This window comes from Pteropus alecto, unplaced genomic scaffold (genome assembly GCF_000325575.1).
Source record: "Pteropus alecto unplaced genomic scaffold, ASM32557v1 scaffold206, whole genome shotgun sequence".
In the NCBI taxonomy this organism is placed as follows: domain Eukaryota; kingdom Metazoa; phylum Chordata; class Mammalia; order Chiroptera; family Pteropodidae; genus Pteropus; species Pteropus alecto.
In genome coordinates, this window is record NW_006438906.1 from 1,271,189 (window position 1) to 1,291,761 (window position 20,573).

Consider the following 20,573-nt stretch of genomic DNA (forward strand, 5'->3'; position numbering starts at 1 on the left):
AGTGGTAAGAGTCCCAGTGTGCTCCTCAGGCTTATAGCTGCATTGCAGTAAGTTTTGACCTTCAGTTTCTATGTTGGTTTCCAAAACAAGTATAGCGATCGTTATGGAACCTAGTAGACATGTTTGCTGACACAAGAGGGAAACCTAAATATGGCAGCAGAGCCTCAAACACCACAGACAGATGTGTAGCCACAGAAGCCTTTGGTGGAAGCCAACAGTCAGGATATTGGTGATTTCTGTGTTCTTTCACAGAGTCCTACTTTTTATCCTGTAGTAATTTTTTGCTGGGGCCCTGCTTAAACTGTAAAATTCATTTTATGCTAAGGAATGGCATGGTGGGGTGAGGAGTTTACAAAGGGGCATAAGGAAACTTGGAATGATGAATAGGTACATTAGTTTGATTGTGGTGTTGGTGTCATGGCTATATACATATGTTAAAACTCAAGTTGTATACTTTAAATGTGTGCCTCAGTAATACCTCAATAAAACCGAAGAAAATATTTCATTTAGTTCTGACCACTGGATGAATTAGGCTTTAGCTTGCCTTCTTTAATAGCATATTCTGTAGGAGAACACCCTCATTTGTACTGTACTTTAAGATTTCAGAATACCTTTATCTGAATCTTATTTCATCTTTCCAAGAACCGTGAGGAAAGCAGGTAGGAAAAGATAATAGTAACCGCATTTTATAGATGAGACTGAGACCCAAAATGGTTAAATAACTTGCTCAGTATCACACAGGTTGGTCAGGGAACAGCCAGGGACCAGAATCTGGATCATCCAGCTTAACACAGTGGGTTTTGTTTTGTTTTGTTTTGTTTTGTTTTTGTTTTTGCTTTTTGTCATCTCACTTTGTCCCCCTTCTTATGCAAAAATGTGGCTGTGTTATCCTGAGAGCCCTAAAGGGCACAATATGGATTATAATTTAACCTCTCCTGCAGTGTTTCTTTTCATGCAGATATTGCAAAAGTAGTTTTGTTTTGGGTTTGTTTGTTTTCAGTTATACTTAAGATGCTCACATTTCAGAACAGAGAATGTATGTAATGAGAGTAGCAAGGGAAAGAATAGGCTTCTCTGGAATGGTATCTGCATTGAAAAGTTCTAAGAGATTTTGGTTACTGTTATAGGAGTAGCCTTCATACTTAATAAGGAAATACCGATTCCACAAATGTTATTGAGCAACTCTTATGTGCCAAGGGACATCTTCATATCCCATGTACTTATTTGATCCACAGATGCATTTTCTCTATGACCTAGAGTGCTTAAGTGACTTATTTTAAAATTCACACTATAAGTGAGAGACAGTGCTGTCATGGGTTCTTCAGTTCTAGGCTGTCTGCCACCCTCATAACACAATACCAGATAAAGACCTCTTACAGTACCAAGGTAGGGCTTTTAGGTCAAATACAAGGAGGTCTTATTAATGTAATGATTTGTATATATGCAGATTACCTTCAGTTTCAGTATAGGTTAAAAATACATGATGAAGAAGAGCTTAGAGTTATGAAAGATGACTCCAGAGTGAGTCTGGGGAGGCAGGGGGGTTCAGAGGAACACTTATGATCTTAGGCCAAAAGCATCTTGGGCATCATCAGGCATCTGGTATTTCTCTGAGGCTTATGGGAAGGTTCCTATTAGTTATATGGATGACAGTATGGCTTCAGGGTTCTGCGCATTTGCATAAGCTATGCCTGCCATGGGAAAGGCACTGTCTGATATTCAGGGGTACCATGTGAATTCAGTGTTGGAGAAATTCAGACTAGCAGACTGTCAAGTGCTTTCTCCCCCTGCTCATTGCCCTTTACTTTTCTCCCTCAGGGATCCGGTCAGTGAGCTTCTATGAGCATATCATCACTGTGGGCACAGGGCAGGGCTCCCTGCTGTTCTATGACATCCGAGCTCAGAGATTCCTGGAAGAAAGGCTCTCAGCTTGTTATGGGTCCAAACCCAGACTAGCAGGAGAGAATCTGAAACTAACCACTGGCAAAGGCTGGCTGGTAAGTAAGCCCCTGCCCAACATGCTTACTGTAGAATGACAGAAAAATTCTCTGCTCTCCACACCCACTTCTCTCCCCCACTGACACACCACCCACCCACCCACATACTTTTTTATTAGTAAGAGGTATTCGTTGGACCAAAGACACTTTCCCTTGATTTTGCTTTTATGTCTATGTATGTCCATGGGAAGGAAATCAGGCCTAATAAGATACTGTTTGACCTAGGATTTCCCCCAAGGTGATATCAAAGCAGGAAGGGGAAGGAACCTCCCACTGAGGCCACCAGTGAATTATTAAAGAGTTTGGTTCCAGCTGTCATGAGAAGACCTTCGGTTTGTATAGCAGTTCTTCAGCCTGCTCAGTTCCTTCCTGATGTTCAGTTGAAAAAATAACAAGGCCCCTCTTCACATGAGCATTAATCTCCTGACTTTAAGTTACAGATACAGTACCCTCTTTTCTTAAAGAGACCAGAAAGCATTTCTGTCTCTTTCTTCTCCTTTTCCTACCCTATGGCCTAGAGGTGCTAACAGAGTCTCTTTTTGTTCCCATAGAATCATGATGAAACCTGGAGGAATTACTTTTCGGACATTGATTTTTTCCCCAATGCTGTTTACACCCACTGCTACGACTCGTCCGGAACGAAACTCTTTGTGGCAGGTGGTCCCCTCCCTTCAGGGCTCCATGGAAACTATGCTGGGCTCTGGAGTTAATGAAAACTCTCTCCCAAAATGCAGAGATTTACACTAACTTCCATCCTTCGTTTCCTTGTTTCTTCTTTTGATTTTTTCCAATTGTGTGAGGCCCTCATATTTTAGTGGGAACACCAGAGTTTGCCTATGGTTAGGCTCTTAACAGGAAGAAGCGCTATACAGAAATCTGAAAGTTTTGTTTGTTTGTTTTTACCTTTTCCCTTTTGCTAATCAGAATTTTTCTTTCTGGCTTATCAACCAAACATTTTTAATTCCTATTTGTATTTTTTCTTCAAGTGACACACACTCTCCCCTAGACTGGCTTCTTAGACTGACATAGTCATTCTCACCCTTACTTCACTCTTGAGTGGTAGGGCTACTTTACAATTATGTGGTTGCTGTCAAACTTTCTGTGAAAGTTTGAGGGCTGTTTGTGCATGTGTGCGTATGTGTGTGTGGACTTGTGTGCCTGTAAGTACTGTGTGTTATCGAAATTACCTGGAGTGAGGATTATTTGTAATTAAAATATTTATAAAAGAAACAACTTTATTCAGAGTCCAGCTTTGGGACTAGTCTTTATCTTGTTTTTTGAAGTCTAACAACACTGATTATAGGAAGTAAAAACAGAAAGGAAAACATATCACCAGGAGAACCCTTTGAGTTGGATTGCTGGCTTCCTGGGAACTCTGGAGCCAGAACTCCAAAGCTATCCATCCCCTACCTGTCTTCTCATCTGTGTGTTCCCCAGGTGAGAACACTTCTGTATATGTGTCACTTCCACTTCAACTTCCCATCTGCTTAGCCAGTGGCCACTTCCCTAAAACATCAACATCTCCATCCAGATAGAGCTCTGGAGGCTGCAGAAGGCTTGGTAGGACTTGCTAAAGAGAATTCCCATCCCAATTTCCCTGTCCCTCTCAAACAAGGCCTGATCTGGTGTCTCAGGGGCCTGAAGCTGGGGACGTCAAGCCTGCTAAGAGTCACATACTCAGTCACCTTGGCTTTGGTGAGAAACTTCTCCTTTGCCTTTCTTCTAATTTCCCCAATGGATTTTGCTCTTGTTTTCTAAATTGGGTTCAGTCCAGGAGGGTGGGGGCGAGCGGGGGTTTTATCTGTGTGTAGTGAGTGCTTCATGTGTGGAACATTTGTTTTCTTAGTACAGTGGGGCTGGGGTTGAAGCCGCCTCTCCCATTCTTTTGGCCCAGCTCTGGGATGGTGTGGAGTGGCCTACAGCCAGCAACAGTGTGCATGTGAAAGCATTGGTGTGATTAGTAATTTGTTCCTCCCTTGAACTCTGTTTAGTCTGAGGTTTTTAAACTTGCAGGCAACTGACTGACCATGACGTCCAGTTATTCCTTGCTTTTTATGCATCATGTTGCAGATAACAGCTGTTCCCACCCACAAATTCCTCCTCCATTCAAAGCACATACTCTGCTTCTGTCAACAGCCCATTGTGGAAAGGAAAAGTCATATTTATTCCTGCACTCCAGTTTTTAAGTTGGCCTCCCAGTCATCCCTCTCTGCTCCGGGTGTAAGTGAGGAAATAAAAAAAGAGTGTCTTCTCCTTGATGATGGGGGCTGATGGGGAAGGAAATCAACAAGTCACCATGTCTTGGTGGTGTAATGCATACACCACAAGTTATAGAATTCTCATCTTCTAACCTAGAGAAATAGGTGCTATAAACAGGGAATTAAGCAAAATGCTGGATGCTGTAGATCTTTTAATTGTCTTAATTTTTTTTCTATTGAACTACAGGCTGTAGATTTCTTAGTTCTCACAGAACTTCTATCATTTTAAACCAACTTGTATATTAAAAAAAAGATCTTAAGTTCTTAAGTAGGATGTTTTGTACTGTTGCCAGACCCTCTTCTGTGATGGGTAATGCGTTTGATTGAGTTTTTGTTCTCAAAAATGTAGCACTTGACTTTTTGCCAAGTAAAAAAATAAATATTATTCCAGTGCAAAGTGGTTGGTTTGAGTGAGTATGTCTAGCCAAGAGGCAGCAGGAAAAAAAGCCCTAAATGACTATTTGGAAGGTCAACTTGGGGTGCTAGGACTGCTTGGAGCATAAGGGAAACACAAGAGTTCCTCAAAGTAAAGATGGGTCAAGTGCAAACACACAGACACTAAGACCTCCTTGTTCCTGGTCCCCAGCTATAGCCCAAGATCAATTGGGATCCACTTGAGGGTGGCTATGCCCAGAGAAAGTAGTGTGGTGCTTTAAAAAGAAATAGACTGAAGATGAGGAGGGAAGATGCTAGTCCTTCCTCTAAATGGCTATGGATCTGAGAAAGTTGATCAGCTCCTCTTACATAAACCAGGATTGATGATAGGACCTGTTTGCCTCTGGAGAATGCCCTGAGAATGTGAAAGTGGCTGCTCAGTGTTCTGGGAACAGGACATTATTTTTTTTGAAGTTGAAGACATAGATCCTTAGCTGCCCTTTGTAAGCGGAGGACACAGGGACCCTTGTGAGTGATGCTCTTCCCAGAGCCTGTTTAGGGGCAGTAGCTAAGAGAAAGGCAGACTGCTAAATCATACCACACTCCTCAGCCATCTCTGGAAAACCCATCAGGGCAGGCTAGGCAAAGTAGAACCTATTCCCCAGCCACAATGCACTTGTTCCTTTCTAGGACATACTGGATACAGCCGTCCTTTGCACCTGCCTTTAAGAGACTGATTCTGAACATGATTCACACAGGCACCTAACTATATGATTAAAGGCTGCAAAACAGGAAGGGATTGGTGAATGAGTTGAAAGAATTGAGAGGGCTCCCCAGAAGAGAAGAGTCACATTCAGAAAGATCCTAGAATTAGCTTTTTCCAAAGTGAGATTTTTAGAATCCACAGTCCATGGAACAGTAATTGGTATTTGCAAAATGTCCCACAGTCAAATTATGTTGGGAACATACAGATTAAAACAGACACGCTTCTTTACTTCACAATCTCAGATTTTTTGGTTACTATGGGACTCACGTTCATGGAATATGCTCAGAGAAAGGTGATGGGATGTGGGGTGGGCCTGGCCTGGGCCTCTGGCCTCCATGGAATCTTGGCCCTGCTCCCATTTTCCAGCCAGACTTTCCAGCAAAGTATGAATCACAGAAGGACTTTGTGGACTTTATGGGGACACTCCCTTTTCCTGCCAAGAGTCCCTACTCCCAGGCCATGAAAGAACTTCCTTGTTCTCCCTTAGGCCACATGCTTCGTTCCAAATGGCCTACTGGCTCCTCCCAATATCCGTTGGGTCCTTTTGCACCTCATTTATGTTCCAGGTTCCCTGCCCCTCCCACTCCAAGAGTTGAAAGTATTGATCTGGCCCTCAGTGTTCTAATAAAACCAAAGACTCCCAGTCCAGGGCTCTCTGATCCAGCTGCCACCCAGACAGTTCCTAGAGCAGGTACCCAGAAATAACAGGTCATGGTGTCAAGACCCTTGGCTTAGCATTAGGGGTTAATGTAAGAGCATAGAACCCTAGTGTTTTGCTTGTTTGTTTTTCTTTTCAGTTGGCTGGTATCTGGGAGACAACAAAATGAATGTGAGAAATGTGTTTCTAGACTACCACTAGAGAGAGAGAGGTGTAAACTGAACTCAAGATGGGGTTTTAAGCTCTTATGATTCATTCAACTCTGGAAGACGAGGTGTGAGCTGTCCTTTCAAATCCTCCTCTTTCCCCCCAACCCCCACACCCCGTTGAGAACATCTGAATACTCCTCTTGATTAGGGTATAATTGCCGAAGTCAGAATTTTTAAAGGATAATAATACTCATTAACTGAGTTCAGAGTGACATGTTTACTGCATTTCTCGTTAAGCAGTATTCAGAGCTGTAATTAACATCCCAAGTGCTATCTGTGGACAGGAATAAAACAAATGATCAACTCCTATCTTAAAGAAAATAAACATCCCTCACTCATAGCTACTTTTCCCTTAGCCTGGGCAAAGGATGAGGCTTCTTTGTTCTCCAGGTTCAAGGCCATTTCCCTATTGCAGAAAACACTGCTAGGTATCCTGGCCTGAAGTGTGGCAGTTTGGGCCCTGTAACGTGTTGCTTATCTGAGAAACATCCCTCGTATTTTCCACCCCTACCGCCTCTGCCTCTCTAGGCCCTATTGCTTAAAACCAAATTATTGTCCCGATCACCATGCTTAAGATTCCTCCATTAGATCTTTTTTCCTTTTTGGGGGAGATGGGAATGTTATATTACCTGATTAAAGATACTATTGCTTATTCCCTGAAAGGGGATACATGCTACCCACCAGTGCCAACCACTCAGGGTAAGTACGGACTAAAGAGGAGGATAATACGTTCAGTTCAAGTTCTACTGCTGCTGCTCATGGCCATATGATTTGGGACAAGTCTTTCACCCTCTCTGGACATCAGGTTTTTCATCTTATATTGCGCAATAATAGGAGGAGTTCAGATTAGACAGATGATTTCCTGGATCCTTAACATCCATAACTATACTGGTACAGGGAAGTCTAAGAGGGATAGGAAATGAACCCTGTCCTCAAGCAGTTTGTCTTTAAAGCAGGTAAATATAGCAGGGTTTGTTAAATTTTTGTTATGTGAGTCTTACTTTCTTAATGGCTTCCAATAAAACATTGGGAATTATAGTGAGTTGAATAATGTTCCCCAAAAGTTTATGTCCACCCAGAACCTCAGAACATGATCTTATTTGGAAATAGGGTCTTTGTAGATATAATTAAGGTAAGGATTGAGATTAGAACATACTGGGTTAGGGTAGGCCCTAACTTCAATGAGAGTGTCTTTATGAGACAAAAAAGAACACACAGGGACACACAGAGAAGACTATATGAAGACAGAAGCAGAGATTGGAGATGCATCTATAAGCCAAGGGATATTACAAGCCACCAGAAGCTGGAAGAGGCAAGGAAAGTTTCCCCTGGGACCTTGGGAAGGAGCATGGCCCTGCTAACACCTTGATTTTGGATTTCTAGCTTCCAAAATTGTGAGAGAATGAATTTCTGTTGTTTTAAAACTAAGTTTGTGGTAATTTGTTTTGGCAGCCCTGGCAAACTAATACATAGGAGGGGTATTCTGAGGAATTTTCAGATGCCAAAAAAATCACATTGAAGATTTAAGAAAATTTTTTTTCTTTTTTGATAATAAAAAGATGACATGTACTCTCATAGGATTGCTAAGACTTTTAAAAGCAATAATTAAAACTCAGAACCACATTTGCATTGATTCTCTCTAGGAAAACGTTCTGTCCCTTCCAAGACTGAGGCGATAATCCCCCAAACTTCCCATCTCCGGTTTTTTTTCTATCTATCAAACTGTCTCAATATTTTTAACATTTACTGTAGATCATCTTTTCATAGTACAGACTATAGAGTCTTAGGATGCTTTCCCAACCTGAATTTATTAGCCAATAACACGTACACCTATCTGCAGTCCCCCTTGATAGCAGGAGATAATAGAAGATCTAGCTAAGGCCTGAGATACCTAAACTTGCTTTACTATAAGATTTGTCTTGTGCCTGCCTGTGCAGACTTGGTATTGCTAGCTAGCCAGGATGTGAGAGGGATCTCCAAAGATGGAGGGTGCATGTGTCATCAGATAAAGTCAGCATTTACTTTATTGTTCCTAGGCTACCGATTTATTTAACTGTTGGCCGTGGTCTGTATAAGGAACCATTAGCCTATCAAAATGGCATTTACTTGTTAGAATATTATTGATTATATCTATTGACTCAGCAGTTTCACTTCTGGGAATTTTAGGAAATACTCTTGGCAAGCATGCAAAGATGAACGTATAAGGATGGTTATTGTAGCATTAATTAGCAAAACCAACAAAAAAACCCTGGAAGTATCCTGTCTATTAATAAAGAAATGGTTAAATAAAAATCTAAAACATTCACAGATCAGTCTTATCACAAAATAAAAAGAAACCAGCAGATATTATGTGCCTCTTGATGGATTGCCACAGGAAGTTAACATCATTACCTATGAAGTAGTATTCTTGCCAGAAAGTCAAACTTGATCTGAACAAGCTTTTAGATCCGTCAGTTCTCAGAAAACAGTAGATAAAGGAACATATTAATGGCATAGCAGGGATGCAAAAAAAAACCCAGGGAAAATGACTTTTTCAACAAAGAGCAAGAAAAAATAACTTACAGCTTAAGGGAGACGGGAGACAGGCATATCATGCAAATGTAATGCATAGATGGTGTTTACATCCTGATTCAAAAAAATGTAACCAAAAAGATAATCAGAAAATTTACCACTGATTGGATATTAAGTAAAAGTAAAGAATTATTTCTTTTTCTAGGTAGAAGAGTGATATTGTGGTTATGTTGGGTTTTTTTTTAGAGCCTTAGCTCTTAAAAGTATTTTTATTTTATTTACAGATGAAACAACATGATGTTATGGATTTATTTTAAAACAATCCAGAGATGTAGATGATTTTAAAGCAATATGTTGATAAATGTTGAAGTTTGTAGGTGGGTGTATGGGTGCTCATTATACTAGTCTCTAATTTTGTAATGTTAGAAATTTTCCAGAATAAAAGCTTTTTTAAATGGTACATACAGGTAAATCTATAGTACTGACATAGAATGATTGCTAAGATATATTATTAAATAATGAAGTGTTTATAAGCCAGCTTCTAAAGCAGCATCTCATAAAATTCATACATATCTATACTTAGGTATAGAAAAATTTTAAATGTTATCACCAGAATGTCAGTAGTGAGTCTTTCGGCAGCAGAATTTTGATTGTACCTTTTAATCTTGTTTTTCTGTATTTTCTAGTCGTGTCACTTAAAATGCTTCCCAACCAATTGTTCTTCAACATGTGAGAATAAGAAATAATAATAAAGGAGGAGAGTAGACAGAGAATCTTGATTGCTCCTTTGTTCAAAAAGTCTACAGCAAAAATTACTCACTTCCCTTTTCTTTGGTGTAAACCTTCTGCTTAGGTCAACCAGCTCATCCATTCTTCTCAACTCACACAGCAATCTGTCAAAATTGCCCTCAACCAAAAGAGAAATTGCTCATGATCAACTCCTCCTGTCAAAATCTTTCAAGGTGTAGCTCAGGTTCTAACTCTTATAGAAAGTCTTCCATGATCAAACTCTTCCTCAAGAAGCCCTGCTTTCTGGGGTCTTTCCAAGCATGGGCAGGTACAGGATTGTCCTGAGAGCTTCCAGAGTCTTCTGGGGAGACTGAGTAAATTTCTTTGGGCCAATGAATGCATCCTACACCCAGGAGGGGGAGCCAGAAGTGGGGAGCCAGAATTTAGTTCCCAGCTTCCAGAGGTACAACTCCTGCATAAATAAACTCCACTTGGAGTATGATCAAAGCGGGAGGGGAAAGGGGCAGGCAGAACTATAATGTCAGTCTTTTTTTTTAGGCAAGGCAACCCTTGGTTGACCTCACAGATTGCAAGGAACCTTGTCAGTTTACAATCCCTTATTTTTTTTTATTTTTTATGCCTACAGCACCTGGTCTTCCTATGTGTTCTCCCATACAAGTACTAACCAGGCCTGATCCTGCATAGCTTCCAAGATCAGATGAGATCAGGCTTGTTCAGGATAGCATGGCTGTAGTATAATGTTAGTCTTGAAGGTGGTTTTTGTTTTTGTTTTTTGCTATAATAAACTTTTCATAGTAGCAACCCTTGAACCAAGGTAGCCTGTACATGTATGTGAAGATCTGACTTACAAAAATATATCCACACAACTTCTCAAAAGTGTGTGTGCCTGTGTGTTGTTTAAAGCTGGATAGACTTTGCTGTGCAAGGAATAAACAGGACGTTGCCATTGGACCTCTAAATTCAATAAGCTGAGTATTCGTTGAAAGAGGTAGGAGACAGCTTGGAGAAAGAGTACTGGATCTGAGTTTGATGTTCCTAGTTAAATCCTCTGTAATCATTAACCACCTGTTTAACTGTTTGACTCTCTCTGGGCTGATGGTGAACTTCTGCCATAAAGGATGTGAAGGTGCTTCTAAATGAAGCACAACTGTAAAGCATTCTCACTGCTTAACAGGCTGAGCCATCTGTTGAGATTTTATAGTCCCAGAGAGATGGCAGATCCTCACTTAAACTCAGTCCAAATAATCGTGACTATTGGGGCAGCCAGGAGCATGGGGACTAGCTGGAATAAACTTTAAAAAGCTCCAAGCCCTCAAGTATACAGCCAGGCCTTTACCCAAGCAGGAACCAGGAGCCTCTTTATGTCTCCTGGTTGCAGCCTCCCCTTCTAAGCACAGAGAGGTGAAAAGCTTAGGTAGGCTGCCCACACTGGAGGTGGAAGCATTGTGTGGGCTTTCCCCTGGACTCAGGACTGGAGCAACCCTAGAGAGAAGCTGAAAGCTGGGCTCCCTGAGATGTTGTTGGGAGACAGCTTCTCAAAGAACACTAAGAATGCTACTAGGAGCTGAGCTGGTAAAATTAGAGTAAGATCTCAAGGAAAGAGGCGTTGGTACTTGCAGGAAACACCCTCTCAGGCAGAATTGGCCACTGCTGACCAGGGTTAGGGGGTGATGAGCATTAGCTTTGCCCTGCAATCAAGATCCCAGCAACTATAGTTCCATTTTGGGTCCATCTGTGTCAGGTCCATCTGATTTGTGTTTTTGCTGAGATCTTTCGCCTCCCCGAGTCTCTATCTGCACCATCTGTAGCTGGCTGTGGGGACAGCAGTTTTCTGTCTATTCTTTAGCAGGCAAGTCCAGGAACTAGTTTAACTTGCTTTTAAGAGATTGACTCCACCCCAGACTCCTCTGGCTTCAGGGAAGGGAGGTGAAGGGGTGAGGGAGGAGGAGACAGGATATTGCCAAAAGGAACTGCGAAGTCAGGAGATTCCTGGAGAGGTAACTTTATGCCTGAGCTTCCACCAAACTATCTCCTCACAGATCTCAGGACACAAAGACCCCAGTCCTTCTCTTGCCTCTCCTACTGTTACTCTTTTGACCCTCCAGGAAGTCGCCCCCTTGGAGAAGTCTTCCCTGCCCATCACCATAGTCAACCATTTGAATCTCTCTGGGCTGAAATAATTTCTCCTGGAAAAGTCATCTATGGTCAGGCCTCATCCTCTGTAGACTAGACTTAGTTTCCTTCAGGGCAGAGCCTGAGCTGTAGTCCCAGTCTCTAGAAGAGCTGCGTGGAGTCAGTTTTAGGCTGAGAAGCAGAGCAGAACAGCCTCTGGAAACTTCCATCTACCCATCTGGTCTTCTGCTTCCATCAGTATATAACAGCTCGGTGCCTTAAAGTTTTCTTGACTCCTCTTATATCATGTTCCCAGCAGCTCACTGTGTTGCATACTTTAAGGCCAAATTATGGGGCATAAACCACATGGTTTGAAATGTCAGTAAATAAAATGATCATAGGTATGTTTCCTTGTATTCCCCCAGATCTGCTTTCTTCCCTGCCCAGTTCCTCTGTTTTGTATCTTATCACCAAGCTTCCTTGTCCTCTGGTTTCTGGTTAAGTTCAGCCAATGGAGACTAAAAGGAGGGAGAAGAGGGATGTGAGATTATTTATTGCCTTGCACACACCTCATCCTCTTAAAAGCAGAGTCTCTGCAGACCCCTGTCAGGTGGCCCTTTCCATATAATCTTTGCTCCCTCCCTGTTGTCCCCTCAGATTTAGTAGTGATCAAGTTTTCCCACTCTCACTAGTCCTGGGGTTTTGCACCATCTCTTATCTCTTTTCCTTTATTAAACTCTCCTCAATTATTCATCTGTTTCTTGCTGGGACCCCAAAAGGTAACACAGGTACCACAGATATGTGAATCACCACCTAACCTAGCTCTGTGACTTGTCTGTGGGACCTTAACAAGTTACTTAACTTCTCTGAGCCTGTTTCCTCATATGGCAAATACTGTAGAGAAAGGAGGAGTACTTAGAGGCTACTTTCAGCTCTCCATCTTTTGGATCTCAATCTACTTCTCCCCACTGGCTTACCAGGATCCGGCCAAAACAGCCTCTTTGCTATTCTGCGAACACACAAGCAATTCTACCTCGCAGCCTTTGTCCTTGCCAGTTCCCCTATTTGAGGCACTCTTTCTTTATATGGCTCACTCCCTCAGTTCATTCAGGTCTCTGCTCTGTTGTTCTTATTATAGAGACCTTCCCTAACTGCCCATCCAAAATAGCACAGTCCCCTGACACTCTGACTCTACACTCTGCTTTATTATTTCTTCCTAAGTCCTTAAGACCTCGCATTATAGTATATCTGTTTATTATCTGTTTCTCCCAGTGAGTGTGCTGGTAAAATGTTTAAAAACTAGTTCTATGAAAAGTCTGAATTTTATTTGTAAATTTTACTAATAAAAGGATGTATAAAACACAATTTACAAATAACAACAAGATATACTCTATTATAAATTCCATACTCTCACTGAATGCTTTTGTTGATATTTGAACTCTTATATCCATAACCATTCTATCACTACAACCAAGTAACAAATGCAGTTCTAACATAAATGTTGATTGATATTTTTATTTATAGATGGAGTGTTTTCCAACACCACCAAACAATTCTCAAATTCTCAGGTGAATCAGACTGGGCGCCCTATAATTTAACTAAATTCTGACACTATCTACCTGGAGGTAGTGTCATTCCCATAGGTTAAGGGCTCAGTTCTGAAAGACTGCCCCCACTTCAGATGCCAATTATAAGTCCAGGTTGTCACTTGTACTTCTGACTGACTGGCTGTAAATTAGAGGTCCCCATTACCCCCTCCTTGGGTTCAATCATTTGTTAGAATTGCTCAGGCGAACATTTACTTATGTTTATCAGTTTATTATAAAGGATATTATAAAGGATACAGATAAACATCAAGATGAAGAGATAGACAGGATGAGGTTCAGAAGGATCCTGAAGTATAGGAGTGGGACTAGGGTGCGCCACCTACCTGGCAGATGGATGCATTCAGCAACCCAGAAGCTCATCAAATCTTCCCTGAGGTTGGTGGGTGGGGCTGAGTGTTCCAATCCTCTAATCACTGAGTCTTTCTGATGACTAGCCCTAACCTGAGCTGAGTAGGGATCCCACCTTATGTCATCTCATTAGCATAAACTCAGGTGAGAGAGGAAGGGCTTGTTATAAATAACAAAAGGGACTCTTATCACTTAGAAAATTACGAAGGTTTTATTTTTTTCTTCCCCCTCTTATAAAGGTTTTAGGAGCTCTGTGCCAGGAAGCAGAGACCAAATGTATATATTTCTTAAACAATAGAGTAAGGTGAAAGTGTAGGAAATTCACTCATTCACTAAGGAAGAGAGTAACTTCCTTGCTGAATTGAATAACAGCTTCCAAATGCTGGAAAAATATTTAATTTTTGTGGTATTCATAATATAACAGTTAGAGCTATGACACACTTGTAAGCATAATTTTCATTATTAACATTTCTCCATCACTTTAAAAAATACAATGAATAAAGTAAGCCCTGATTTCCTGTAGCATTTGCTGATTTCTGTAGCATAAATAGCCTATTTCCCACCATTGCCTATTTGAAGCTACCAACATGATGTCACTAAGCATAAGTTAGGAAGAAATGCACATTAGTACATCATTATATAGTTTTTCCATCATTCGAATACAATAGCATAGATAATAATAAAATTATTAGAAGGCAATGAATTTGAGTGTTTACTACCTTTATTTTTACTATGTTACATAATTTTAAATTTATGTAGTTTAATTTTTGATAGATTGCAAAATTCTTGAAAATATAGTAATTGACTCTCATGAGCCAGCTACAGATCTAGCTCCAGGATACCTTGGTTTCCTTACTAGACTATAAGCTCCTATTAATTATGAAAATAATTCCTGGCACATAATTTGTACTCAATAAATTAATGTTGAATAAATGAATGAAGGTAATTTTAGTGGATTTAGTTCCTTGCCACCTAAAAAGCCAGACTAAATTAATTTGCAGCTGTGTGGGGAGTAAGACAGGGATAGATACTATTTGAGCTTTTGTCAGACTCTTATGCCTTGTCTAAAGAAATCTGGAAGCAGGTTGGATAGAGAGGATAAATTGGTCAGGGAGGTCTGAAATCTCCAGATTAGGTATGAGAAGTGGGAATGTCCATAACATTAACACTTCGTTCGTTCTCCACAATGCCATCACAATTATTACTTTCTTAAAACACATTTCTGCTTATATATTCTTGCCATGTCTTCCAGCCTTCAAGATAAAATTCTAAATTTTATCTAGGCCCTTCATGTTTCTAGCTTAATTTCTATCACTTTATTCTATATCCCTATGTCCGGCCTCACCAAACTATTAATCTTCCCTTGAACTTGCTCTGCACTATCCTGTCTACAGACTTTTGCTCAGGCTAGAGTCCCCACCAGAAATGCCCCGCTCCTTCCTGACCTAGAGAAATCTCCATCTTTTCACATCCTGTTTGCATAGTTTCTCCTCTCTAAGCTTTTAGCTGGTGCCCCATCCCCTCTGGCATAATTAATTCTCTTTTTCCATACACTTAAAGAATTACATTGGGGAGATGTTGGTCAAAGGGTATAACTTTCAATCATAAGATGAGTAACTTCCAGGGATCTAAAGTATAGCATTACATAACTATAGTTAACAATATTGTATTGTATACTGGAAAGTTGCTATTACAATAGAGCTTTAATGTTCTCACCATAACAACAACAACAAAATGATAATTATGTGAGGTGAAGGATTTATTAACTAACCTTATTATGGTAAACATTTAGTAATATATATATATATATATGTATCAAATCATCACATTGTGTACCTTAAATTCACATAATGCTAAATGTCAATTACATTTCAATAAAGCTGGAGAAATAAAGAATTGACATATCTGTTTCCCTGCTAGATTATGAAAGCCTTGAAGACAGAATCTGATTGTCTCCCATCGCCTAATATAGTCTCAAGCATTTATTTAGTAAGCAACAATAATTGTTTATCAAAGGGGCAGCGTAGGGAGAGGAAAGCATAACAGCTAATCTCTCTGGGCCTCAGATCCTCTTCTTTAAAATAAGGATAATATTTCCTTGCCTGCTGGGAAGCTAAGGATGAGCTCACAAGCCATTTCCCAGATCCATGACCTACTTTACAATTTTCGCTAGAGCAGAGCCCAGCAAGAGAAATGTTGAGAAGCATTGTGGCAAAAGGCACAATACCTTCATCCCAAAGGCATCTGTTTAAGAAGCCAACAGATGTAGCCATTCTGTCCCTGCAAAAGGCCATAATGAACTATCTTTGTCTCAGAACAGGGCCCAAACTGCTGGAAGATTAGTGTTTGGCTGAGGGAATGCAGGGAAGGTCTGGGCTGACAGGTTGTTAAGTCCCCTCCTCTCCCTAGAGTTCTGTAGGAGGGGCACTTTCCTCCTCAGGCAGGCTGGGAATCATACTCATCCTCATCAGAGCAGATTTCTCCTTGCAACTACCATGGGTACATGTGTATGTTCTTGGAAGCTCAACAAAAAAGTTGTGTTTAAGTTTACTCGGTAATTTAAGAATCATATGTAAGTGAGCGCTCAATGAAAATATTCTTTCTTTAGCTACCACAGCTGGCCCACCATCGAGTTTGCAGAACTGGCACCATATCAGCAGAAGATCTGAGGGGGTGGCTTCCTCATCTAAAATATCTACTCCTCCACCTGTCATTCCACCATTAGAGCTTAATTCCTCAGGGTCTCTAAGGAGACTTTGCTGCTTCTAAAGATCCTATTGACTTTCCAGTTCCTCCTGAAAGAGCATTTTAGCAAGGATTAGTAACAGGAGGAAATATATTTCTTAGGCTAGCATTCAAGACACTATACAATTGAATGCTATCTCTATAATTTTATCTTCCACTGCATTGATCTCCAAAGAACTCTCCCTTCAGCCAAACTAGTCTGTGAGCAACTGCCTGTTGTTCACACAATTTCCCCTGCCTAGAATGCCTGCCTGCCTAGAGTATCCGGCCACCCACCTACCCCTAGTCTGTCTCCCATTTGTCAGTAGAAGTTTATCACCTACTTCCGTGTAGCACTCTGTCAGAGATTTTTTTTTTAATTGTTCACAACACCCAGAACTGAGCTGGGCACATAGTGGACATACAATAAACCTGAGATCAAACTTGGCTACTATTCCTTCCATCTCTAGAATTTGCTAAATTCTAATTTGGATATGTAAGTAGGTTTTTATTGGTTTCTACATCTCCCTTGTAAGCAAATGTAGAAGTGCAAAACAGAATTTTATGAGATAATTATTAAAAGCATCACTCTTCATTTTTAAAATATTTGTTGAGTTTGCTTACTATGATCCTGACTAGGTGCTAGAAATACAGACATGAAAAGACCTAATCCCTGTCTCAAGAAACTTATAGTATGAATAGTGGGGAGAGACAAGCAAAAACACCAATAATGCTGGAGAAAATAAAGTACCATGTTTAGAATAGGAAAGATCTAGGGGTGGGGTGGGGGATGACTCTGAAATTTTGTAGCAGTAAGATTTTGTGTTAACTCTTTCTGAGGGGTGATGATGATGATGATAAAAAATACTTCAGAGTTGCTATGGGAAAGAAATTGTGACATAGGAAAATACTTGCTTTATACTGTTAGGTATACTGTTAGGAAAATACTTGATTATACTGTTAGGTAAAACATCTTGCATTGGGCCTGGCACTTTACACGTGTTCAAAAATATTAGTTGTTTTTTTTAAACCATAAGCATTTACTGAGGTCTTTCTCAGAATATCATGAAGAATAGATCATGAGGGCGTTTAGTACACGTACAAGATGTGATTGATTTTTTTCTGCTAATTTATAGTCTGTTTGAATAGCAAGACCCACACATTTGAAGAAATAAAAACACTGAGACTTAGGAGGGTTAGTGAAGGTTGGGATTCCCTGAAGTGGTGGGCTTGGAGAAGAGGTGAGATCTGTGTTGTGTCCAGATAGGCATTGGGGAGTTAGTGAGGGTACAAAGTCATGAAGGCCCTGGGTTGCAGGAGTGGAGGGGCTCCAATGGGTAGGAGAGAGAAATAAAGTGGGACAGGTAGAATGAACCAGATTATGGAGGGCTTTAAGAGAAGTAGGCAGAGTTATTTTATACTTGTTTTCAAAGTACAGTGTTGATGTTTGAACAGAAGTGACATTTTGAAAATATGATTTCTCCACACATTAAAAATGCACTCACTCTATAAAAGACAGATATACAATTGTCTTTTAAGGAAACGTCTATGTGTTAAGTGAGGTCTTTGACCTTGAGGACCACTGAAGGTTGGGTACAAGGTAGTGGTAGGGTTCTAGGTCTTTCTACAGTAATGGTCCTAGGTCTTTTTATTTCCCAAACTATGGAATTACTAGAATGAAAACAACCTCTTCCAAGGGGAGGGAAGACAATTCTTTGTCAACCCCTATTCTTCATGCTTAATAGAACTCTTAATATCTCATTTGTAGTAATTTGCTAGGCTTCCACCACAGACTGGGTGACTTAAACAACAGAAATCTGTTTTCTCACAGTTCTGGAGGATAGACGTCCAGGTCAAGGTGTTGGCAGAATTTTTTTTTTTTTTCCTGAGGCCTCTTTTCTTGGTTCGTAAGTGGCCATCTTCTCCTTTTGTCCTTACATAGTCTTTCCTCTGTTTCCCTCTGTGTCCTGATCTCAGTTGTATGGGATAACTGTCTATCCCAATGACCTCATTTAACCTTAATTACCTCTTTAAATACACTGTCTCCAAATACAGTTACCTTCTGTAGTACTAGGGGTTAAGACTTCAGCATATGAATTTGAGGGGAACATGACTTGGCCCATAACACCATCTTAGAAATTCAATCTTTCTTGATAAGTTATATTCATATATCTTGGATTACTCTATTAAAGTATGCAGCTTTCAATATCTCACTTCTAAATATTTTGTTTAAACATTTTCTTAAATCGCAAAAGAAAGACCTGAGTATTAAAGACAATTTGAAAATACAGGAGTGAAAATTGAAAAATGTCACCTATAATTTCATTACCTACACATGGCCATATTTTTGACATATTTTCATAACTTTTCTTTCTTACACATAATGTTCTTATATAGTTATATTCACTCAACAATTTGATTTTGGCTTTTTATACCTAACAGTATAAAGCAAGTATTTTCCTATGTCATCATTTTTTCTCTTTATTGATAGGCAAAATGCATAATATTGCTGTAACTTTCATTTAAAAATTTGTGAGTGAGGCCAAACATGTTTCCATGTTTGTTGATTAACTATATTCCCTCTTTTAGGAATTGTTGGTATGTTCATTTATCTGGTAATTTCAGTGAAATTTCAGAATATCACAGAAATTTCAGTATTTGTCAAAAAGGATAAAAACAAAAAACAAAAGCCCAATACGATAGTTGAACTCTTAATCCCTTAGACAATTCTTTGATGTGGTTACTATTATCCCCATTTTGCAGAAGAGAAAACTAAACAGGATGAGATTAAGTATCTTGCCTAAGGTCACACACTTAGAATCGTCTAGAACAGGGGTTCACAAACTTGTGTAAAAGGCTGGAATGTAAATATTTTAGGTTTCTGGGCCACCTCATTTCTTTTGCAAATATTCAACTCTGCTATTATAGTGTGAAAGCAGTCATAGACAATACATAAATGAATAAGCATGGCTGAGTTTCGATAGAATTTGATAGATCCTAAAATTTGAATTTCATGTTTTGTGTGTCATTATATATTATTTTGATTTTTCTTCTAGCCATTTAATATTGTAAGACCCATTCTTAGCTAGTGGGTTGTAGAAAAATAAGAGGTGGATTTGGCCCACGGGTTGTAGTTTGCTGACCCTTGTTCTAGAATCTAGGCCTTCCTGGATTCCTCTAGAACTTAAACCTTAACCACTGACTAGAGCTATACAACTATTGATGTAACCAAATAAAGTTCTTCCTGGTAATAATAGTTCTTTATAATTCTTAGAGTATGATTATTTTCTGAGGACTTTAATATGCAACTTCTTGCATAAACTTGACAATGCCTTATAAAATAAGCAGAATTTAGCTTTTTTATAGAGATGAAGAAACAGGCTTCGAAAATAAAAAGCTATTAGTAGAGTTAGGAGGAAAGTGGACTTTCAAAGAAATGAGGCACAACAGTGTTACTAGGGAGTCTTTTTGGCTATTCCACACACCTCATACAGTGGCAGTATCATTTGTTTGTTTACTGCTTCCAAAGGTCAGCATGCCTCACAGCTCAGCAGGCTTTGGGAATAAACATAACTCAGGAACCGATGATATATTCCAAATTGTCACTGTCGAAATTGTCATTGTACTAATTTTTAGCCAAGCAAAATAGCATATGGTCTTGTGGTCAACAACGCATTCATGCCTCTGGAGGAAAATCTTGATGAGAAGCCAAGTTCTAATTAGAAAGTGATTGGTTGATTACACAGAACATAAATTGGGGAATTTTGGGTGATCTTTATGGCTAAAGCAGAGATCTGCCAAAGGGACCAAAATGTTCCTTCCATGTGCTGGCCAGGCCACTCTTTTCTTGGCACAGTGTACCTTTTTGCTTAAGTTTCACTTTTTCTTTTTTAAGATTCGATGCAAACACAAACCATTCCCTCTCAATTATCACATTCCTTAGACAAGGCATAATGCATTTGATTATGATCATTCATTTTACTATAATTGAGTAGATTAGACTTCAACCTTGATTAGCTTTATCTTGGTTGTGAAAATTCTGCTTTGAAGTTAATCCATCTTAATTCTTTTCCTAAATCTCGGCCACTTATTACTGATTCTGCGATGAGTCTCATCTAAGAATGATTGATTTGACCCTCCTACCTGTGTATAGGCTTAAAAACCCAGGCTTCTGAGAATTTCTCCAGTGTATTTTCCATCACATTATGCTCTCACTTTAGTCCAGCCAAGAGCACTTAAGCGAATAAAAAATGGTGAA

General features: G+C 39.8%; 1 protein-coding gene and 1 pseudogene across 1 annotated transcript in view; one reads left to right on the forward strand and one right to left on the reverse strand.

Moving 5' to 3' along the window:
• DCAF12 (DDB1 and CUL4 associated factor 12) overlaps positions 1 to 4,652 on the forward strand; it is a 25,178-nt gene extending 20,526 nt beyond the window's left edge. Inside the window, 3 exon segments of the mRNA XM_006916056.2 lie at positions 1 to 39; positions 1,819 to 1,997; positions 2,549 to 4,652. The exon segment at positions 1 to 39 is cut by the window's left edge and continues 145 nt beyond it. Of these exon segments, the coding sequence (XP_006916118.1) occupies positions 1 to 39; positions 1,819 to 1,997; positions 2,549 to 2,707 (377 nt within the window). The 3' untranslated portion in view covers positions 2,708 to 4,652.
• A 5,488-nt stretch (positions 4,653 to 10,140) lies between these two features.
• On the reverse strand, positions 10,141 to 10,259 carry LOC112483112 (annotated as a pseudogene).
• Between the last annotated feature and the right edge of the window lie 10,314 nt (positions 10,260 to 20,573).